The following is a 24,714-nucleotide window of genomic DNA, read 5'->3' as shown; positions in this document are numbered from 1 at the left end:
CCGTTTTGGATTACATGTTTGTGTCAGAGGCCCTTCACCTACGAACAACTAGATTTGAAGTTAAACCAATGGCCTACAGTGATCATGATATGGTGGTAATGAATCTAAAGGTATCACGTATGACACTGCCCGACCACTGGTCATGGCCCGTATTAGTTCGATCGAGTAGAATACGGCTCGAACTTGCAGACGCAGAGGTAAATAAAATTGTGTCTAATCTAAACTTGGCATTAAATGAGGTCGAATACTGCCACCTACTGACCGACTTTACAGAACATAAACAAGGTCTGAGGAATAAAAAATTTAAACATACACACAGCTTCGACCTAAAAATGCAACAGCGCAAAAGATTTATGCGTCATGACTTGCGAAACATAGCGACGGGGGATAAAGAGGCAATGGCCTTAAAGAAAAAAGCAATCAAACAAACTTATAAGAACTGGTGTAAGTCTCACAAAGCAATTATGCTTCAAAACGACTCAGAGGCTATGATGACAAATCTACGAAACAAAAATTCGGCGAACTTTTGGAAAACTATAAATAGCAAATTTGCCCCGCAGGATGCTATGCAGGCAAACTGTATATCAGAAGAAACTTGGACTTCCTTTTACACCAAAATGTTTAGTGCGAATGGGCTCGTGAAAGATGACGTCCACTCAGATTTAGTCATCTGGGACTTAAAGTTTGATCGACACGATATTTTAACTACAATAAAGCGAGCAAACGGATCGAGAGCACCTGGCCCTGATGGCCTCACGAACTATACGATCAAGCGTAACCCAGAAGCTTGGTCCAATTTTTGCATGACCCTGTTCCGAAGAATAGTCGATAAGCGACTATCTCCAACATCGTGGAAAAGTGCCATAGTGGTCCCAATATTTAAAAAAGGCAATAGAGCCAACCCTGGGGATTACAGACCTATCGCCTTGTTAGATGTAATTGGTAAAATCTACGCGACACAGCTACAGCAGATGCTAGTAAGGTGGGCAGGAGAAAACAACCACATTGATCAAAGGCAAGCCGGGTTTGTGAAGGGCGTGGGGTGTGGCCTAAATTTGTTAATATTGAATCTGTTTAAGATGGAAGCAATAAGACGAAACACAAAAATACACCTGGCTCTCAGACTTTTCACACGCCTTCGACAGTATTGATCGAGGAATTCTATGGAAAAAATTAAGAGCTTGGAAGTGTGCGGAAAGTTTGGTCGAAGCAATTAAGGAATTGCATTCTAACACAAACATCAGAATACGTTTGGACCGGCAGGGGACTCTATCAAAGCCTATAGAAACCTTTAAGGGTGTGAAACAAGGATGTCCTCTGGCCGCAGCTATTTTTAATTTGTTTTTGTCCGACCTAGGAGAAGCCTTTAGCGAAATCTCCTCTTTTCCACCAAAGATGAACGGCACGCATGTGAGTTGGCTTGTATATGCGGACGACCTCATACTTTTAGATATGACTTACATCGGTCTCCAACGAAAACTAGATGCCCTAGAAACATACGTACATCAAAACGGGCTGGTGATTAACAAACAAAAGTGTGAGATAATAACACTTCAAAACTTAAGATCTGTGAAGAAAAAACAAAGTAAACAAAATTGGTATATAGAAAAGACGAAGCTAAACACTGTCGGTGACACACGATACTTGGGCATGAGAATAAGTTCCAAACTAGATGACGCACCTTGGGCAGAAGTAGCAAAATCAAAATGCAGACAATTAGCATGTCAAGCAGCTATCATTAACAGGCAATTTGGAAAATTTTCGCTAAAACCAACAATCGACTTCTATCGACAAAAAGCTATGCCAGCAATAATATATGGGGCTGAAAACGCCCTAGGATGCTCCCACAAGCTCTGGAACACTCTAGAAAATATTTTTTGGGTAAAAGTTTTACACTTACCCCGTGGCACGCCAACAGTCTGTATAAGATATGAATTGGGGTTAATATCTATCCATGCTAGGGTGTGTTGGAACATTCTATGCCTCCTTAGGAAATGCTCAATAAACACACCTGCGCTGCAGTACGAAATACTAAAAACAAAACAAGATCTCGGTTGCACCACCTTAGTACTATGGAAAAAGTACTGTACCGAGATACTAGACCTGTATGACATTAAGTTATCAATGCTATTGGAAAATCCGATGTTAGCGAAGAAAAAAGTATGGAGCACAGACTGGCATTTAACATGCGAACAAAGACGGAATTGCAGAATGATGGCAGATGTACCAGGAGAGGCCAGAGCGCACGGGAATCTGCAAGCTTACTTGACGCTATTTCCTAATGCGTCAGCAAGATCTATCTATCTAAGATTTAGACTAAACTTAATGGACACTAAAGAACGCCGCTACGCACACAACTCTACCACAGAGTTATTGTGTCGCTTTTGTAAAACTGGAAATGAGACGTTGAAACACCTTACACTCTTGTTCTAATCTACGTACACTGAGAACTCGCACGTTCGGCCCGGTGTTTGCAAAAATGCAGACACGGTGTGCGGATGAGTGGTGGAAAGGGATATTCGAAGGATCAAACCGTCCATTGATGTTTGCTTTAATAACATTTCTCGAGGAACTGAATAAACGTCTAAACACAGACTTGGTTTCAGTGGTCTCGAAACCCTATACTCAATGACACTTCAAGGAGAAATCACACCTATTTTCTGTGTAATGATGATAATTTTGCACCAGTAAATGACTTATCATAGGAGACCGAAGAATTCCACGGCGAGGGCTCAATGCGTGGCCAGCTGTGCTGTGTGTTGAGTGTTACTTCACTAGTCTTTCCTTGTGTTGTGTTGTAGCTATCATCCTCTTTTTAAAGGTTTGTATAAACCGTATAAAAAAAATAAAATAAAAAAAAAGTCATTTGAGTACTTCCTTGTCCCTTCTCTCTTGCTGGCACAAACACCCTGATTTTACTACATATCTCTCTAATCGCAAATATGTTAACACAAGTATTTGCTGCTGGTTCAGTGACTCCAGCTACAGATTTTACTACCACTGCTAGCGTTCATGTAACTTGAATGGAAAGCATACAAATACAAGGCTAGTCTGCTGTGAAAACGGAATTTATTAAATATAGTACAATTACAAGAAATGCCTTACCTGCAAACATGAGCTCAGAAACATCAGGCTTGACATGCAGACAGGTGAACAGTGGCAAGGGATTCTGCCCTTCGTTGATTTTCTCCTTCATGTGGCTCAATTTGCTGTTCATTCTCTGCACAATAAAAAAAGTGATAAAGGACTAAAATTAGAGCATCAGAAGTGCAAATAAGATACTCCAGCCATATTTGTCAAACATGTTTTCTCCACTTTTAAAAGCCCTCTGTACACTCAAGTGGAGAAAACAAACATTCAGGCTTATTCAGAAATGTGATTCTGCAAACGTGTGCAAATTAACCAACAGAATAAGGACTGTGGCATGTCAGCTTTCGGCAGTGCACTTGTCAATGTCATATGCCAATACACAATGCGCTGCAATTTCATCTGCAGCATCCCTGGGTTTCCATGTAGAAACCAAGTGCAGGGGAAAAGTAATGTAGACAGGGGTCTAGTTAGACACCTTGCAGCACTTCTCTGCCTGAAATAAAAATGCTCATGCTTGGGAGAGTTTCTCTTTTTTTACCTTTGGATGTGATCCTTGCACCCAAGTGGGTACAGGGAGCCAATGCATATCTAGGTGTCGGGAAAGAGCACACCACCACTCAGGTTTTCTAGATGTGGGTCCGTTGCACCTGCAGTCAGTTGAATGTATTCCTTCCAAATCATTTTTGTGAAACTGGGATTTATCATAAAATATCAATTCTTCTTTATCCCATCATTCTGTTCTGCAGCTCTCTGTGCATCAGGGCCTCGATGTTCAATAGTACAGAGATAAAGTGTCAGCATAATGAGTATAAAGCAATTTTAAAGTAGTAAGTAAAAAATGCATACGAAAACTATAATTTCTCAGGACCATCTACTTACACCTCTCTCATCCCTTTCCCAGGGAGGTTCATTCCTGAGGTATGTACATTATCGCCGAGGAATCCCGAATGTTGATCGTCAATACTTCCAAACAAGATCTCAGAATAATTTCATGAAATATAGTGTCACAGACCGCTTCAAAAGTAAACCCATAGACAATTCAAGTTTATTTTTTATTCAGCAGTGGGTCTAATGTCCATCCCTCTCTAGCCTAGAAGAGGCGATTCCACCCCAACACAGTCGCCCCTCTATCCACGGCTGCTACTAGAGATTGGAAGCCTTTACTGTCTAAACCACCATCTAGCTTCTGGTGATGCCTAAAGGTTGCAGCCTTTTCCATCTAAGGTTCCTCAATCTACGGGTTCCTATCCAATGGTTTTTTCCCCACGGATGACAATGATTGTGCCTTTCAGACACTCGGGTCCTCACACCTAGGTTCCTTCCACACATTCATATTTCTCACCGCGACTGTCTACCATTCGCACTCTTCTCCTTCCCCCTACTGTCTCTCCTTACTCTCCCTCTTTATGTCCCTCCGATGGTCCTCCCTCCTCCCCTTTTCTACAACTTCTCTGATATTACTCTCACTGAGGTTTACCTCCGCCCTAGGCTCTTAATCCTTAAGGAAGTAGTGTGTTACCTGTAACACCATTTCTCCAGAGTTGGTATCTTTCATGGATTCACATGCTGTGAATATTCCCCATTGTCAGGCTGGCAAACCCTGGTAACTTTAATATAGTAGTTTTCCTATGGAAAAAACGATGACCCCTTGAGTGTCCCATTAACGCCGTTATGGGTGCTTTTGGCAGCACCAATGGGACGTCGAGTGTATAGCTCCGCCCTGCAGCTTCCCCTCAGATTTTAACCTCTCCAAATGGAGGATGCCCTAAGAAGGATGTTTGCCTGAGGGGGAAGTAGCATGTGAATCCATGAAAGATACCAATGCTGGAGAAATGGAGTTACAGGTAAGAAACTACTCCCTTCTGCAGCATTGGATCTTTCATGGATTCACATGCTGTGAATAGATTCTGTAGCAGTAGAAATGCTTGGAGGTGTATATCAGGCAAACAGGATGCAAACCTTTAGCAATATGACATTAAGCGAAAGCATATAACCTTAAGGTAAAAAACCAGGAGCAAAACCCCGGAAGCTGGAGGGCTTACCTTACTGGAACAGTCGTTGGAGGACTGCCCGTCCCATTTGCACATCTTCGTCATGTTGTTGATGTAGACAGTAGTGCCTGGTGAACGTGTGGGGCACTGCCATATTGCTGCCTGGCAAATGTCCCAGATGGGTACCCCCGACCATAGAGCTGCTGAGGCTGCCGTGGACCTCGTGGAATGAGCTCTGGGAGCTGATTGTAATGGTCTGTTGGCCTTTGTGTGGCAGAAGGATATAGTAGAAGCCACCCATCGTGAGATACCTTGTTTCGAAATCGACTTCTCTTTATTGGAAGGGCCAAAGGACACTGCTGATTAGAGGATCTAAACGATCTTGTGCGGTCCAAGTAGTACTTCAATGCTCTCTTAACGTCTAGAGAATGCAGAGCATTAGCAGCAGTAGAGGCATTAGGAGAAAAGGTTGGAAGAGTGATTGTTGCATTTTTATGAAATTCCAAAGGAATTTTAGGAATGAAATACGGGTTCGTAGAGAGAACCACCTTGTCCCTCATGAAACGCAGATATGGTGGATCAATGACCAAAGCCTGGATTTCTGATACCCATCTAGAAGACGAAATGGCCACCAGAAAAATCACCTTCCAAGTGAGAAACGGACTCCAAACGGGAGGAATCTTTTTCCTTTAAAGTGGGATAGATGTTCTATTCCGTGTAAATCCGTGTAAATCTTGATATTGCCGACAGGTGTACCTTGATAGAAGCCACCGCCAAACCTCCTTTTGCTAATGGCAAAAGATAAGTAAGGAGTTGTTGAGGTGTTCTCTTTAATGGCTGTAGATTAGGGTGTTGTGTACACCAAGCACCTCATCTCTTCCACTTGCGGCCATATGAGATGTTGGTGGATGGAGCTCTTGCATCTGCCAAGATGCGGCAACAGTCCTGAGGGATATTTAGATTTCCGAACTCGGATTGGTCAGGAGTCACGCCGCCAATTTGAGGGAGTCTGGGTTGTGATGTAATAATATTGCTTCGTTCTGAGACAGGAGATCCGACTGAGATCCTAGGTGAAGCAGATGGTCCACTGCCAAGCGAAGCAGGTCGGAGAACCAGGTCTGCCTGGGCCAGAACGGGGCCACCAGGATGATCTTGCAAAGAGCTTTGCAAATCATTTGTATGGTTTTCCTTATGAGAGGAAAGGGGGGAAACGCGTAGGCAACATTCCGTTCCAAGGGAAGGAGAATCCGTCTACCCGGGAGTTCGATGTGGGATCCTGCTGGCATTGCTTGTTTTTGGGGCTTGTGAAAATGTCCAAAGGGGGAAGGTCCCATTTCGGGAAGATCTTTGCCACCTGGATGCTGTTCAGTTGCCACTTGTGTGTCTGGAAGGAATCCCTGCTGAGGGTATCTGCCTGTTCATTCTGTATCCCTGGAAAGTTGAAAGCTGAGATTTGAATGTTGTGCTGGATGGCCCAGTGCCAAATGGTTTGTGCTTCCTTGGATAGGATTTCTGAGCATGTCCCTCCTTGCTTCCCCAGGTAGAACATTGAGGTTGTGTTGTCGGTGAGAACCCGCACCACCGAGCCCTTGATGAGGGGGAGAAAAGATTTGAGCCCCCAGTGTACTGCCCGCAACTCTAGGACGTTGATATGCAGTGAGGTCTCCGTGGGTGACCACAGGCCCTTGGACCTGGAGCTGGTCTAAATGAGCACCCCATCCTATTTGTGAGGCATCGGTCACGATAGTGTCTAGGAAGTCTGGTTCCGCAAGAGACATGCCCAGTTTGATGTTGTAGGGGTGAGTCCACCATGCTAGGGCATCTGCCAGTGGCCGGGAGATGACTATCCTGTCCGAACAGGAGCCCTGGATCTGGGTCCATCTGGATGAGAGGAATTTCTGTGTCCTAGGGGCGCATGTCTAGGCGGCAGTTTCGAATCAGAGAGATGCATGATGACATGGTACCAAGCAGAGCCATGTAAGAGCGATTGTGATGGATTTGATCGGTGTAAATGAGCCCGCTAGAGCTAGGAGCTTCTGTACTCTTTCCCCGGCGTGTTTCACCGGATTGTGGTTTGTCTGGAATTGTGCTCCCAGGAAAACCAAGTTCTTTGAGGGAGTCGAGCAGGGTTTGCTGTAGTTGATGGTAAAGCCCAATCGTTGGAGTAGAACCTCTGTGCTGTTGAGAGACCAACGCCTGTTGGTAAGTTGTGCCCCGAACGAACCAATCGCCCAAGTACGGGTAAATGTGATGATCTTGCCTCCAGAGGAAAGCTGCTACAGGAGCCAGGCACTTGGTGAATGTTCTGAGTGCTGATTTTAAGCCAAAGGGTAGTACCCAAAACTGGAAATGGCCGTTACTCACTGCAAACCTGAGGAATGTTCGGTGAGTCCCCCAAGGTTCAGCGCTCTCACCTCTGAATTTTAACCTAAACATTTGACCACTGTTTGATATCTTGAGGAAACACGCCGTACGTTTCCATTCATATGCTGACGATACGCAGATTTATGTCGAGACAGATAATCTGCCGGAGGCATTTAAAAGGATAAACCGGTGTATGCAAGACATCAAAAAATGGATGGCCTGCAACCAGTTGCAGCTTAATGCAGCCAAAACAGAAGTAATTCTATTCAGATCAGAGAACAAAAACAGAGGAAGGAACTAACATAATTTCACAGATTCTAGGTGTAAACATCCAGTTTTCAAGGAGAGTGAAAAATCTCGGGTGCATCTGGCAAGAAAATCTGGCCAGTGAAGCTCAGGTAGGGGCAAAAGTAAAAGCAGTGTATTACTCCTTGCGCCTGCTTAGGAACGTACTCCCTTTTTTAACTCCTCAAGATCATCCAGTGGTTGTGGGAGCTTTGGTAAATGCCCATCTCGACTATTGTAACAGTCTTATGACTGGGATCCCTGTGAAACAAATGTCGAGACTACAAAAGGCCCAGAATGCTGCAGTTAGGCTAACTGTCCACATCCCGGAAAGCATTCCACTGGCTGATGGTGGAGGATCGTATTAAATTTAAGGTGGCATGTCTTGTGTACAAGTGCTATCATAAACTTGCACCCAGCTACCTGAATATGAGAATCCACAAGTATTACCCAACCAGAGACCTCCGATCAGGAGATAAACTCTTGGTATATGTCCCCTGGACAAAATACACCTCTAAAGGAGATAGGAGGTTCTCTGTGTTTGGTCCTAAGTTGGGGAACCAGCTGCCCATTGATATACGCTCATGTAGCAGGGTTCAGAAAAGAACTAAAAACCTTCCTATTTAAATTAAAGGATAGTTCCGGGACTTTTTTTTTATTGTTCCTATGGTTCGGCCATGTGTTTTTAAGCATAAATCGGTAGATCGTAGAAAACTTTCCTATGGACCTTACCCGACTTTTCGTCCATTAACGCACTCGAAATCAGCCGCCATTTTCTGATAATCCTATCATTTCCCCCCATTGCCATGGCTCACCTGCTTTTGCGGCACTAAATCAAATCCCCCGCCCCTGAGCCTGACATCAGCAGACGCGTACCGCCCATTTCCCAACGCCAAAGCACGTTTCGTGTCAACAATCGCTGCGCCTCAGCTAATGAAGTGTCGCCATGGAAATGGCAGGACGCCTCTTTCCTCAATAAGTATAAACACACCGTTTCACAACACACAGCAGCAGATTTTCGATTCCATTACTCTCTCTGTGTTACTTTGAGTATTCTGTGACTCGTTTCTGTGCTCTGGTCAGCTACCTTCGCCGCTTCTAGGCCTTGTGAACACCTGTACCATCTCGGTAAATTATTTTACTTTCTTTACCACACAATGGCTACAATAATGCCGTATATGTACGAGCCCGAGTACACCGAGGAGGAACTACTGGAAAGGCAAGCACGCGAAAACAATGGGGATTCGGACGGCAGTTGGGAGGACCAGTCAACGGATGAAGAGCCTGGACCATGTCGCATGGACGGCGTCTCCACCTGGTGCACGTGCAATCGGTGCGAGCTTATGCCAACTGAGGAGGAGAACTGCTGCTGCCGTGAAAATTCCGGGTGCTTGGCCTACATTTCGGAAGGCGAGCCAAGTCCGCAATGCATCACCGAGCTGCCAGAGTTCAGGGAAGCCTGCCTCTCACGGACCGTGTTGAGGATGATGATGGTGCTTATGCACGAACTTCGCGGCACTGTTCGTCCGCGTAATCCGAGTAAGTATACTCTGGTTGTGATGTCAGTGATGCCACTACTATGTCATGGTCGTCTCCCACATATAAAATTACATCTACATATCATTCGAATGCATGTAAATTGGTTCCATATTGTGCATTTTCTAGATAGAATTTTTTTCAAAGCAGAATGACATTTTTTACCTGAATCGACAGTGATAAGAAAGTTTTGTCATTTTAATACAGTTTGCATCTTTCATTTTCACAGGTGTTACAGGCTGGTGGCCTATCGTTGCTTCACTTGGTAGCTTCACGGGAGGCTCGGACACCGCGTTCGGAGAGTAATACCTGCCTGTGCGGTACTTGCCATTAGACAACATTTCCCCAGCGACAGTGGACAATACCGCGAATTTTCCCTGGATGTGCTGCAACCGGAACTTTATAATGTGTAATGTTTATTATTTATGTTCAATTGAAATTAAGATCTAAAATAAAACCCAACATATATTTTAACAATGGTTGTTTTGATTTTTTAAATGAATCTGGTGTGTCTCCATTGAATAGTCTTCCTGTGCCTTGTCTTGTCACACCACATGTCTCGTTGAACCCATATGCAGCAGACATACATATGTTATTTTGCGGGTTGGCATCAAGCCTCCCGGCCTTGCCTCCTCCCCCAAAAATACTTACCACACCACTTTATTCAAGCGTTGGCAATAAAAGGAAGGCCGTTGGATTTTATTGACACAAAACATGGTTATAGGTAAATAATCAATATGGTTGATCATAATAAATCATCCTTTTGGGCACCGGGTACAGAGATGACCCCCTCTGGCCCGTGCCGCCTTGCCACCACAGGCCAGCCTGCTGCTGACTAACTGCCTAGGCATCCAGGGTCTCCAGGGTGAACTGCACCCATATATTCTCCTGGGAGGGTGAGGTATTTATAAACTCACCCCCTGCCTTCCATGTACTAGATCCTGCAGCCTGCCTCTTACATGCAGTTAGATGGCCTCTCCTTGGTGAGGCCCTGCGGCAAACGAGTCTTGTCTGCACGACCACCGCCCCAATCCACACCCCCCCCGCCCTATCAAAGGCAGTTCGCACCGGGGTACTTGCGCTGCCAAGTGGAGCTGTCGGGGAGCGATAAAGGCCAAGAGGTGCCAAAGACCATGTACACTTCAAAGTGGTCTATAGAGCATGGGTTGTTCCCATGTCTACCTCCAGACCCCGTGTCTCCTGCCAAGCATCCCCCCTCACGCTGGACGGCCCCCTGCAATCCACATAAGTGTGTCTCCATTCATGAGTCTTCCTGTGTCTTGTCTGCACGACCACCGCCCCAATCCACCCCCCGCCCTATCAAAGGCAGTTCGCACCGGGGTACTTGCGCTGCCAAGTGGAGCTGTCGGGGAGCGATAAAGGCCAAGAGGTGCCAAAGACCATGTACACTTCAAAGTGGTTTATAGAGCATGGGTTGTTGTTCCCATGTCTACCTCCAGACCCCGTGTCTCCTGCCATGCATCCCTGGACGCCCCCCTGCAAACCGCATAATGCCACGACATATACACGTCATTCATTCACAAACACACCCCTGTTTCGAATCCTTTATAACCCACTTCATATTTCTAATGAGCACTTCTTTGCGCTTTGCTAGTCAACCCGTGAAGGTGCTGCTTATCTGCTCTTCGTCTCTGTGAACTTCCGTGACCACTTCGAGGAAACTCCTCAGTTTGCAACTTGTGAACTGCTCCCTGTTCTACGACAAGAAACTACTCTGATCCCTGCATCTAACTGTTTGTTCGTCAAGGTAAGGCCATGTACCATAATCATTTTGCGTCCAATTTCTTTTCGTTCAAGACAGTACATGCAAGTAACTAGTCACATGTTCTGAGTTTAGTCAAATTATTTTTCTATTTTTTTAAAGTTATTCAAATACTTATCCGCATGTGAATAACGTGTATAGTTACAAGAACCAAAACGAACCTTGCATTGAACCTTTTATGTGTCATTTAATTTTTTAACACATTGGTATTCATAGAGAATTGTTGATCTTTACTTTTCAGAACTTTCCACAATGCCTGCCTGTTCCATTGGCGGTTGCCCTTCGAAGACCCATAATAAATCTGAAGGTACTATAATGCATGTTTTCCCTAAGACAATAGATCAGATAAGAGAATGGGTCCGATATTGCGGATATCCACCGTCTGAGCTTGAAAGTAGAGTCCTAGAAGTCTTTGCGGACAAGAGGGGTGATCGATACCGCATCTGCAGCAGGCACTTTACCTCTGACATGTACTCCACATCATTGCTAATAAAGAAGAACACCGCGAGCGAGGCGAAAATTGCTCTCAACCGCTATTCCCACTCTATTCGTCCACATCCCTCCACTGGTGAGTCAAGTTTACGTATTTATCTCTCGGCCTTGCGGTAGTGTGTAGCATTAGCTAACAATAATTTCCCCATTTATTTATCCACTCAATATGAAGGCGGAAGATTCTCCATCCGTGTCGTTATTGCAGTCATCAGCCACTTCAAGCGCCTATCGGGTAATCTTACTTGGCTATTCTGCCACTGACTTGTTTTAGGCATGTAAATCAATAGTTTTAATTTATCGTGTAATTATTTTACCTAATGGTACACCCTTGTATTCGTCCTCTAGTCTTTGTTTTCAGTTATAATTATTGTTATCCAAAATAATGCAAGTACTGTCTTTCAGGGAGATGCTGAGGAGTCCAACGTATTGACGACTACCGTTGATGTCACTCAGATGCTCGAGGTACGTTTCCGGACAGTTACATCGATGGAGATCATCAGATCTTGCATTCTTGTAGCGTGATTGTTACACACAATGTTTCTTTCGTTTTTAGCCATTGATATGTCCTTCTGTCGTCGCCCTCCTATGTGTCTTCTTTTTTCAATATTGTGTTCATTACTAATGAAAGTCCTATGTTTCAGGGAGTCGATGGAGCATTAGTCCAAGAAGAAGGGGGAGCATGCAGTTACGGGTCGGCGCAACAGCTTGCAGAAGTGTGCACCGCAGTTACATCGTCCCTTGATGTTCTTATGCATTTCGAGGTATGGATACTGACAGTTCTATCAAGCGAAATCATATGACGTGATTACATCCGCTATACTTCCTTCTTTATTAACGCAAGTACTATGTTTCAGGGAGATGAAGGACCTTCTTCTACAAGAACATCACCCCTAGTAGTTGATGCAGATCTCTGGGTGGTGACACTTCCAACGATCGAGCAAATCGAATCATATTTACATATCCATTATTTATTTTAGACAACTGATCATTTGTGCAGGTCTATTTAGACGAGCCGTTGACGCCTGCACAAAGTTTGTTCTTTTTATCAAAATAGAAAACCATACTAATGCAATTACTGTGTTTCAGGGCGTTACTGAAGCATCATCTTCAATAATATCATCAATGGAAGTCTATGAGGAGCCCGAGGTATGGATCGAGACAGTTCCATCTAACTAGATCAACTATGCGTGAATAATTGTCGTTTGAATGTTCTACACAAAGCGTTCATTCGTGTTTTGCTATTGAGATGTACGTGGGTATTGGTCCCCAAGTACATTTTGTGTTTTCGATATTATTATACATACTAATGAAAGTTCTATGTTTCAGGGAGTCGATGGAGCGTCAGTGCGTGATGGATGTGCTTATGAAAATATAGTCGTTGCAGCGCAAGAGGAAGTGGAGACATGCACACACGAGTCGGAGCAACAGCGTCCTGATGTTGAAGTTCGAGGCAAGAAAGTTTCAAAGAAAAGAAAGCAAAAGAAGGTTAGTGTCCTGGTCACTATATTATGTTGTTTTTCACTGTTAATAGTTCAATACTGTAAGTTGTGTTTAAACTGAACATCCTTTTTCCAATCTGTCCTCTAGTTGCGAGTGGGTGTACGAACTAGATCTACACAGACAGTGAAGCGAACGAGAGATGTTGCTTGTCAAACCTTTTGGCAGGGACTTGAGACTGGAGATGCATCGTGCCAATGGGAAGAATATGAAGTGATTGACAACGGAGCTATACCACCACCAGCCATTGATAGTGAATGTCCTCCTGGTAGTTCGGATGCAGTCGGAGATCAATTCACAGAATCCACACCCGCAAAAACTAAGACCGCGAGAAAGTTGAAGAAATTGTCTTATTCACCCATCGCCGGAGAAGGAACAGATGTTGCAATGGAAGAGAATGAAGTGGACTACAATGAAACACCATCAATATCACTGAACATAGCGGAAGACGATATCGGAGATTCTACCTTTCATGTGAGTGACATGTCCTCAACGTTACAGGCCGAACCAGCTGGGATGCAGAGTGACAGTATAAGGAAAGAGGCCAAATTCATTGTATTCGATAGTTGTTTGATTCATATTATTATTCGGTTGAAATGTGGGCATTCGGTAGGTGGGGAAGTATGTGGGGAGCCATTGATTAATGTGACTCGTGCAATTCGAGGCACTAACCTTAAAATACATGCCACCTGTACAAAATATCATCCTTTCTCATGGTCTGCACAACCCATGCTGGGACAACTGCCAGCAGGCAATCTACTTTGTGCAGCGGCTGCACTTTTTAGTGGTTCAAGTTTTAAAAAATTAGAGTCTTTCTTTCAGTTTGTGGGAATCCATTTCATTGCGAAAACTCAGTTCTACAAATACCAAACCGATTATCTATTTCCAGCCATTAGCGAAGCTAGGAGAATGGAAAAAATGTCTATTGATAGTACATTCGCGGGCAAACGGTTCAGGCTAGCCGGTGATGGACAGTGCGACAGCCCAGGATTTTCAGCCAAGTACTGCACCTACCACTTTCAGGACATGGAAAGTAAGAAAATTGTGAGTTCGGTGGTCGTGCAGGTGTCACAAAGTACATCCTCAGTGGCCATGGAGAAAGTTGGCTTTGTAGCATCATTGCAAGAACTACAATCGCGGGGAATGGTGATCGACCTGATAGCCACGGACAGACACGTTTCAATTGGCAAGACAATGAGAGAAGAGTACAAAAATATAAATCACCAATTTGACGTTTGGCATCTTGCAAAAACAATCAATAAAAAAATGTCTGCTGCAGGTAAAAAAAAAAGAAATGCAAGGTATTTCACAGTGGTCCAAGTCAATCAGCAACCATCTTTGGTGGAGCTCAAAAACATGTGGAGGGTCGTTGGAAATTCTACTGGAAAAATGGCGGTCAGTAATGCTACACTGTACACCGTTGGAACACAAACCAACATTTCCACAATTGTGAACATGGCCATTTGTCCACAGAGGAGGTTGATTCCTTCATCACCCACTCACAAAGCCATTGAAAAGATTGTATTTGATAAAACTATAACAAGAGATTTGAGCAGACTCACGGAATTCTGCCACACAGGAGATTTGGAGGTGTTCCACAATATGTGCCTAAAGTACAGGCCAAAACGATTGCATTTTGGCATGGAGGGCATGATAAATCGGACTCTTCTAGCGGTCTTGGCACATAACCATAATGTTGGCCGTCAACAAAGTAGGACGACCGGAACTTTAGGGACGCTTCGCTACAATAAGGCCTTCACTAAAAGAAGTAAACAATGGGTGATCAAACCAGTGTTTGAGGATATGCAATATGAGTTTATTGAGAGACTTATTGTTGACGTCCTAGATAGGCACATAAATGGAGTTGTGAACGAACCTGTGCAGGGGACAACTGCATTGCCACCCAACATTGCCTCTGTTCCATGTCCACCTAAAGAAGAGCTCATTGAGAAATACACATCACGGTTTAAATGATTGTAATTTGATTGTCTGTTCTCTCGAGTCTCCTCATGTCGCAGGTCCATTGAATATGTGTATCTATGTAATGTGTAAATAAAAGTGATTGCTCAGTGTACATGCAATGTGTCTATCCAACCAAACAGTAATATAAAACATTTTTCAAAAAATATAGAATGTCTCCGTATTTATGGTTCTCTGGGGCTGCAAAGATGGAAATGCAAAGATGGAGTGTAAATTTCAAGTCCTGTGAGATGGCCTTTCACTGAATGTAGCTAACTAGGAATGTGTGCTCGTTCAAAGCGAAGGTCAGCTGCTTTGATTTTTTGCTCGGGTGCCGGAATGGCCCACGACTCAGTATAAGGTTCTATTGTTATTTGACCTTGACAGGCCGGGACCATCCCGAAAGACTTCTTTTTGGGGGTGTGGGGCAATAACGTAAGAAACGATAATGAATATAATTTCAGAAACGAAAGCCATTTCATGTTCGTTCATTAGAAGAAATAACGTTGGCATAGAAGGAGTGGTATTTCGGGGCTGCCCTACGCACAGACACAATGGAAAATGCAAATATAATGTAAGTAACTCTTTAGATGAGTTTATACCGCAATTTAATTACTATACAGTAGCTTTAAAGAAGGGTTAAGTTGTACTTGTTCGTTCTATGTGGCATATTGTTTTGTACCGCGCATTATCTTGAGGAGAACCATCTCCTTTTACGGAAGCACCTCAAAACCTTCCTCTTTGCTTCTGCTTTCTCTCTCCCTCTCCCCTGCTACAACTGGTCCACTGTCTGCGACCTCGGTCCTGGGCACTTCCACTCTCCACCTGCACTGCCTCCCTGTCAACCCCTGCACTGGGGGACTGTCTCAGTATCCTACAGCCCCCCCTTGACGTATAATACCCAGTTGCACTGTCCTAGCTATGAAATAATTTCCCGACCGAATATATAAAATGAAAAATTTTAATACAGATCTGATGGTGAGACTAATTTCATTTTTTATGTTTGTCAAATAGGTACATCATCCATTATTGTCTGTGTCACGAGTACCAGACACCGGCGGATGGGTTTTTCAACCGCCAGTTGCTTCTCCGCGTGAACAACGTTACCACCCTGACCATTTTATGGGACGATCGCCAAGTACAAGTATGCCCTTACGCGGTACTAACGGCTAGATGCAACATACATACCGTTGTGGTGGCCTAGTGCCTCGTTGTTGGAACAGCCATGCGATTATCAGTGCGACCGCTGAATATTCAAATCGCTGAATATTCTCAAAACATTTGATGTCAAATAAATGTACTTTGCCAAATGTACAATCTTGCCGTTTGCTTTTAAACCACAGTTTCATATTCCGAATTGTGGCGCTGTATTGTGAGATGATCTAAGACCCTGTGTACAGCAAAGGAACATCGTGTGCCTCAAAAACGAACTTTTTGGAACGTGAGCAAATAAAAATGCAAATCGCTGAATATTCTCAAAACATTTGATGTCAAATAAATGTACTTTGCCAAATGTACAATCTTGCCGTTTGCTTTTAAACCACAGTTTCATATTCCGAATTGTGGCGCTGTATTGTGAGATGATCTAAGACCCTGTGTACAGCAAAGGAACATCGTGTGCCTCAAAAACGAACTTTTTGGAACGTGAGCAAATAAAAATGCAAATCGCTGAATATTCTCAAAACATTTGATGTCAAATAAATGTACTTTGCCAAATGTACAATCTTGCCGTTTGCTTTTAAACCACAGTTTCATATTCCGAATTGTGGCGCTGTATTGTGAGATGATCTAAGACCCTGTGTACAGCAAAGGAACATCGTGTGCCTCAAAAACGAACTTTTTGGAACGTGAGCAAATAAAAATGCAAATCGCTGAATATTCTCAAAACATTTGATGTCAAATAAATGTACTTTGCCAAATGTACAATCTTGCCGTTTGCTTTTAAACCACAGTTTCATATTCCGAATTGTGGCGCTGTATTGTGAGATGATCAAAGACCCTGTGTACAGCAAAGGAACATCGTGTGCCTCAAAAACAAACTTTTTGGAACGTGAGCAAATAAAAATGCAAAATCGCTGAATATTCTCAAAACATTTGATGTCAAATAAATGTACTTTGCCAAATGTACAATCTTGCCGTTTGCTTTTAAACCACAGTTTCATATTCCGAATTGTGGCGCTGTATTGTGAGATGATCTAAGACCCTGTGTACAGCAAAGGAACATCGTGTGCCTCAAAAACGAACTTTTTGGAACGTGAGCAAATAAAAATGCAAAATCGCTGAATATTCTCAAAACATTTGATGTCAAATAAATGTACTTTGCCAAATGTACAATCTTGCCGTTTGCTTTTAAACCACAGTTTCATATTCCGAATTGTGGCGCTGTATTGTGAGATGATCTAAGACCCTGTGTACAGCAAAGGAACATCGTGTGCCTCAAAAACGAACTTTTTGGAACGTGAGCAAATAAAAATGCAAATCGCTGAATATTCTCAAAACATTTGATGTCAAATAAATGTACTTTACCAAATTTACAATCTTGCGGTTTAATTTAAAAGTACAGTTTCATATTCCCAATTGTGGCGCGCTGTGTTGTGTGAGCTCATCTGTGTTGATTTCCTGGTTCTGTGTGGAGTCGCGTAGAAGACGCCTGGGCGCGTTTGCCTACGCAGCTCAGTCACGTCACGGATAGAGGCGGGGAATATGAATGTTTTGATCAAGTCTGTTTCAGGGGTGGGGGATTTGATTTAGTGCCGCAAAAGCAGGTGAGCCAGGGCGATGGGGGGAAATGATAGGATTATCAGAAAATGGCGACTGATTTCGAGTGCGTTAATGGACGAAAAGTCGGGTAAGGTCCATAGGAAAGTTTTCTACGATCTACCGATTTATGCTTAAAAACACATGGCCGAACCATAGGAACAATAAAAAAAAAGTCCCGGAACTATCCTTTAATTTAAGTACACAGGGCGAGTATAAGTTATCACAGCTAAATTATACAATATTAGTTGACATCTGCGCCCAAATGCAGTTTTCTGCCTGGTGCGCATAAGAAATCTTTCAAAATTAAAATCAAATTCAAAATGAATCAGTATATGAAAATATGCGTCCTTGAGATATAGCGACGCAAAGAATTCTTGGGGCTGCACTGCTCTTATTACGTCTTGCAACGTTATCTTGAATTTTTGATTTTCTTATGTTTTTGTTTAGCACCCGAAGGTCTAGAATCGGGCGCCACTTTCCATTTGGTTTCTTCAGCACGAAGAATCTGGAATACACACCCTTTCCCCTTGCTGAGAGGGTACCCTCTCAATGGCCCTTTTTTGTAACATGAGCCGTACCTCTCGTCTCAAGATGTGAAGGTGTGATTGAGACACCTTTTTGGGTGGAATGGGAAATTGTGGAAGTTTGAACTTAAACAAGTGGCCATACTGCATCTAGTACCCATCTGTCCGTGGTTATGGAACGCCACTCATTGAGGTGGAACGCCACCTTCCCTCCTATTTGACTGCCTTTGTGGCAGTCATTGCTGTGTTTTGACAGCCTCTTTGGGAGGAGGAAGATCCCCTCTTCCTTTGACCCTGGTAGTCTCTGCTGCGTTGGGTGGCTTGGAAGTTACGATTGTAGCCTTGCGAATAAAATGTGGATCTATTGTATCCTTTGTTGTCCCAAGAGCCCGAATCTTGAGTTTCCCGATACTCCACGAAATGAACAAAAGCAGCAAAAGGATCTTTTGCTTTGCAGAGTTGTAAGCGACCTCGCTGTGTCCAAATCAGCTTTCATGGCCTTCAGAGCCTCATCTATCTTTTCATCAAAAAGATTCTCATCCTCGCATGGCATATCCACTACCTTGTGCTGTACCTCCTGGTGGAAATCTGTGCAGTAAAGCCAAGCTTGGTGCCTGAGAACCACACCATTGTTAATTTGTTTAACGCCAGTCTCGGCAAGGTCTACAGCAATATTTATGCTGCGATTAGATGCCTCTCCCCCCTCTCGCACCAAACGCATAGCCTCCTCCCTTTGCTGTTCTGGCAGGTAGTCCAATAGTGGGGCTAACCGATGCCACATTTCCTGGTCATACCTTGCGACAATGGCTAAAGAATTTGCTGCTTTCACAGTCGTCGCTCCTATAGTAAGAACTCTCTTCCCAAAGGCAACTAGCTTGCGATCATCATTGTCCGGGGGAGTGGCACACTTATGTTGAGTGCACGCTTTCCGGCTTGCTGCAGCAGGTACAACATACTCTGGTGTTGGTTGTGCTGTCAGACATTAAGGGGTGGATTCTGGAGCTTTACATTCTTTCTCCAAGAGACCTTTCACTGCTGGCAGCGTAAATGGGTGTTCAATGTACACAGGCCTTCCTGCCATACGTGATCCAGGATTGGAACTGAAAAGACAGCCTTTCTCCTTTTTCCCCATGTGATCAAATAAGAAGCAATCCTGATTTTCTTCCTCTGGAATTAGGCCGAACTCCTAACAGGCCTTGGCCATCATGGAGTGGAATGCTCCTTTGTCGTCCGGGGGGATGGTTGAGCCGCACTATCTGGCGCATCCTGTCTGGGTCTGTGTCCCAAGTGTCAGCTCCTTGATATCGGGGAGGAAACCCGGTAGACCACTGTCCAACTCAAGGTTGGCATTGACTACTCTGTTTAAATCCGGGTGGATCTATGTCAAAGTATAAATAGGAGACTGAGCTAAAGGTACAGGTACTGCCTGCCAGAATCTGAAAGGAAGGGGGGGACCAGTCACATTTAAAAATAACAACAAACCAATTTTTTAATAAAAACAGATCAATATGGTTAAAAACTTGATTAAATTAGTTAGTCCACAACACAAGGATTACAAAAACTTCACAAAAAACATCAGAATATGTATTAGGCAGTAAATGCTAGATAATACAAATTCAGAAAAACAGTGTACACAACTCCATTTGGATTAGTGTAACATGTTATTAAATCTCTGTTTTCAATCCAGAGAGCTGTCTCGAAATGTTTCTGTTCACAAACACAAATAACGAACATCAGGAGAAAACAGTTAGGATGAAAAAACCTAGTTCCTATAAATTCACAGACTTGATCTGGGCCAGTTTCCTACCACCTTAACTGGTGCTCGTGGGGGATCGCAACTTCTGTGGTTCAGTTGGAGTAGGATGATGAATAGGTCCTGCCTGTATAGATGGAAGGAAGGCAGTCAGAGGTATTGGGTACAGTTCACGGTTCAGCCCGATACACGTATATGGTGTGGCGCTAAACAGTCTGACCAGACTTCGCCCAACAAAGATTAGGTGTCCTTAAAGCGGGACGCTCCTTGGATGTAAAGACGATCCTGTCCTAGAATCAATGGTGTCCCAACAATTGGATGTATAGTGCTGACACCTTAGAATGTGGCGAGAGGAGTTCTAGCACTGCCGGGAAGCTTCCAAATATTAGAGATTCAAAACCCTGCTCCTGAAATCACTGGATACGGAGGAGTCAATGTCGGCAAGCTGAATGCCGAGGTCCATGAGTGGAATGCGCCTAGTAACATGGAGGAACACCTTTGTGATGTTTTTGTAATCCAAGTGTCAGCTCTCCTTGCAGAAGATGAGATGGTGGAAATCGTGTCCTGTGGAGCAGTGTCCGGATCCGTGTCAACTAGCTCACCTTCTTCCTGTTCTCTCCGTCGAGGGCTAAATGCTCTTGGAGACGGGGGAAGAGGTCTGGTTGGAGATTGCAATCTAGGGGGAGCGCCCTTGTCCCAAAGAGAATCGGAAGCGTCCTATTGAGATGTAACCTGCGGCCTTCCAAATGGCTGGACTGTTGGAGCCTGAGGCAAAGGAAGTCTGGCATCCAGTTGTCCGAGGAGAGACTGAACATTGGAAAGGACCTGCATAGATAGTAAGGAATGTGGATTTAGAAGAGGATATTGTGATGGGATACCTCCCATGTCTACTGATGTGGACAGTAAGGAATGTGTTTGAGATGTCCGCTGCAGGCCCAACACAGATGGATCAGGAAAAGATGGTTGTGAACCTCCTTCCTCAGGATCCGATTTGAAAACTGCCTGATCATCATAAGGAGGTGCCTCGAAATCCTATGTAATTTCGTGTTGCAGAATCTCCTCAGGTAATATGGTTGGGGACCTTTGCAAATGAGGTTCTTCAAGTACCGTAGGCCGAGTTGCATGCTTTAATATGCCTTTGGGGGACAGAGCTGTCCCCAAATCAGAACACTCCGGCCCAGTAGACTATGTATGGGTCTGCTTTTTCACCAGGGATTTTTTTCTTCATCGTAGACGAGGTGGTCATCGACAGAATGGTCGTGGTGGTCGATGAATTAGTCGTCATCGATGCAGTCGTTGACGGGAGTCGAGACTATGATGGAGCCAATACGATCATCGACGTTGTCGTCGTCATAGTTGACCTTGTCAATGGTGAAGAAGGCGACGGTTTGGATGACTATTTGGCCTTCATGTGGTGTTTTGTGGAGGACTCGTGTCCGGAAGAAGACCAGTGGGAACCTGATGACGAGTGATTTTTCTTGCTAGTCGAGGAAGACTTCTTCGCTGACTAAGTTGAAGAGGATGTTGGCCTCGATTTATAGCTCTGTCGACAATGGTGATTTTGGGGACTAGTCCGCGGGTGTGAGCCCTTCTCCTTTGGTCCCTCCGACAGCGACTTTGTTGTAGCGCTCTGAGACGAGTGCTTAAAGAGTACCTGTGACTCTTCATCACTTAGAGGCCCTTTCAGAGGTAATGAATGTTTGGCCTTATGACCGGAATATGACTTCGTCTCACCGGTCCTCTGTTTCTTTGTCAGCGGTTCCTCAGATTTTGATAGCTGGGGTGACAGTGATCTCTTGTCTGAGGGGATGGCTGCTCTGTGTCAGGTACTGTCAGGATTGGAGCGACATATTCTTTTACATACAGTATCATATACTCATTTACATTGGGTCAGGGGAGACACATATTTAGTATAGAAAGGTTTTGGGAAGTTATTATGGGTTATATTTTTAAACAGCCAATTTTGCCCTTAACCTTCATTGCAGTCAATGGAAAATGCCCCAAGCCAAGATGGAGGTTCTCAGTCTAAATTCTAATTGGCTGGAGATTGTTTATAGGGAGGACAGTGAACATTCTAAACTGCCTTTCATCGTCTTTGCCCAGCTGAGAGGTTGTGTGCTATGCTGCTCCTGCTTAACTTGTTCAAGGGTGTCAAGTTTCAAGCAGTCGAGCGGCATCTTTGAAAATATAAAAGGAGTCGTGTATGGAGTTTGGTGGAGACACAGGACAGGAGTGAGAAATTTCCAATTTTCTGAGAAAAGAAGTTTAAGACTCAATCACAAGATAAGTGACTTTCCATGTTTTGATGAACTTTGTAAAAAGGTTATATTGATTTAAAAGGATTGAAATCGCAAACCTGTATCTAAAAACTGAAGTGCGTACGTTTGTTTTCTTTCCTACGTATCATTTCAAACTAGCTCGTGATTTTTTTTTTCCCGTTACCTTGAGCCTTACACGTTTCGTATCTGCGCGTGCGCAAGAACAAATCTATGTGGAGCTTCTGCGCGAGCTCTCAGAAGTGTCACGTGATAAAATAAAAGCACGTGTGCTTTTTTCCCGCGATTTGGTTTTTGCGTGTATGCGTATTTTTCGTGGGTTGGACTTTAGCACTTGTGCGACTTACCCGCTATTTGGATTTTCAGCGCGTATGCGTATTTCCCGCGACTTGGATTAAAGCGCGTGTGTTTTATCCCGCGGTTTGGATTTTCAGTGCTTGTGCGTATTTCCCGCGACTTGGATTAAAGCGCGTGTGTTTTATCCCGCGGTTTGGATTTTCAGCGCGTATGCGTTTTACCCGCGGTTTGGATTTTAGCGCGTGTGTTTTATCCCGCGGTATGGATTTTCAGCGCGTGTGCGTTTTACCCGCGGTTTGGATTTTAGCGCGTGTGCTGGATTTTTCCACGTGAAGATTTCATCGCAAGTTTTAAATTCGTTCCAGAGTAAAAGACACTCTAAAATGAAAATATAAAAATAAATACAAGAACTTAAAAGAACTTCCTTAAAACTTATTTAAAGAACTTTAGACCTTGTTCAAGAATCTTGAGGTTGAGAAGACTAACTACAAAGTTAAATATTACATTCATGGACCTGCTGAGAAGGCTGAATGATCTTTAAGATTCTGGTCAACAAGTAAGAAAGTCTTGTCTGCTTATCACTTCTCTGGGCATACTGAAGAGAAGTAACAGGTATGGTTTTTTGACTATTTTGGTAAAGGATATAGAGTTTTAAGGTTAGTATAGTAACCCATTGAGTAATGAGGTGTATTACATGTTTATGTTTTCACTACAGGTGAAGAACCAGCGAGTTGATAGCTACCAGCCTGGTGTTTATTTGTCCTTTCCCCTGGAAGTGAGGTAAACTGAGCGGTTATATATTTTATCAGCTCAAAGTGCCACATTTTGGGTGGATTGTCGGGGGTTCAGCAGCTTCCGCAGACACCAGGATCTCAGCCCTGACACTCTGCCACTATTTCCGTCTCCAAGGGTCTTTTGCGAGAACCCTTGGCAGATATTGCATTCTTCAGCCAAATGATTCGGGTACAGACAATAAAGGCACTCCGAGTGCCTGTCTCCCTTATATACCATTCTTCAGGCCGCAGGTCTCACATGGCCTGAACAAGGACTTCTTTGGTCCCGAAGATTCCATAACAGGGTCAGAACCAAGCTTTTTCAGCATCGAAATACTTTTTCTTGAAGAAAAGAAATGTTTTCAAGAGAAAGTAGAATTCTCTCAGGAGAGAACCGCACGGAATCTCAACGGTTTGAAAAACAGTTGAAATCTGAGGGGAAGCTGCGGGGGTGGAGCTATACACTCAACATCCCATTGGAGCTGTCAAATGTACCCGTAACAATGTCAATGGGACACTCAAGTTGTCAAAGTTTTTTCCATAGGAAAACTACTATATTAAAGTTACCGGGGTTTCCCACCTGACGACGGGGAACATTCACAGCATGAGAATCCATGAAAGATCCAATGCTGGAGAAGAACAAGTTACTTACCAACTGTAACGTTCTTTCGACTGGATGTTCCTCCCACATATTCCTTATCTTGTGATAATTAATTATCTCCAGCTTCGGTGCTTCGGAAAAAAAAATTCTCGGCAGAGGGCGCTGTGCTCGAGGCCGTGGCGTCGATTGTCCCTCGATGGACTCCGTACTCTGTCAACGACACCGATGGTATAAATAGCTCGAGCCGCGCCCGTTGCTTCAGTTCCGTTTTTTCGATGAAATATATATATATAGGAGGAACACCCAGGTGTGCCCCCTGACCGATACATTCTTTGTGAGAGGAAAGTGTAAGAAAACGTAAAACTGTACTGTAGGGTGGGATGGGAGGGTCGATGAGGAATACGTGGGAGGAACATCCAGTCGAAAGAACGTTACATTTGGTAAGTAACTTGTTCTTCAAATGGATTGTGTCCTCCCACGTATTCCTCATCTTGTGATAGGCTCCCATAGTAGTATCAATTTTGGAGGCGGGAGTATTAATTTCAGTTTTCGTGGACAGAATGCAGAACTACCTTGGCAAATAAACCCTCATTATAGGAGGCAGTATCCAAACAATAATGTTTAACAAAAGTATGCATTGTTTTTCAGATTGCAGCTGCACAAATGTCTGCTGCCGGGACTCCCCACTTTAGAGCCGCAGAGGTAGCCATTCCCCTTGCATGAGAGAGCCTGA

At 43.9% G+C, this 24,714-nt stretch overlaps 1 protein-coding gene across 1 annotated transcript in view; it reads right to left on the bottom strand.

Annotated features, from left to right (window-relative positions):
* The window catches only part of PLA2G4A (phospholipase A2 group IVA), a 2,090,704-nt gene that overhangs the window by 783,631 nt on the left and 1,282,359 nt on the right, over positions 1 to 24,714 (bottom strand). Inside the window, exon 11 of the mRNA XM_069641387.1 lies at positions 3,106 to 3,220. Within this exon, the coding sequence (XP_069497488.1) occupies positions 3,106 to 3,220 (115 nt within the window). The remainder of the gene's footprint in view (positions 1 to 3,105; positions 3,221 to 24,714) is intronic.

Source organism: Ambystoma mexicanum, chromosome 1q (genome assembly GCF_040938575.1).
Source record: "Ambystoma mexicanum isolate Mex_15411 chromosome 1q, UKY_AmexF1_1, whole genome shotgun sequence".
Classification (NCBI taxonomy): domain Eukaryota; kingdom Metazoa; phylum Chordata; class Amphibia; order Caudata; family Ambystomatidae; genus Ambystoma; species Ambystoma mexicanum.
Note: the sequence above shows the minus strand (reverse complement) of the source record. Positions and strands in the feature narration are given on the sequence as shown.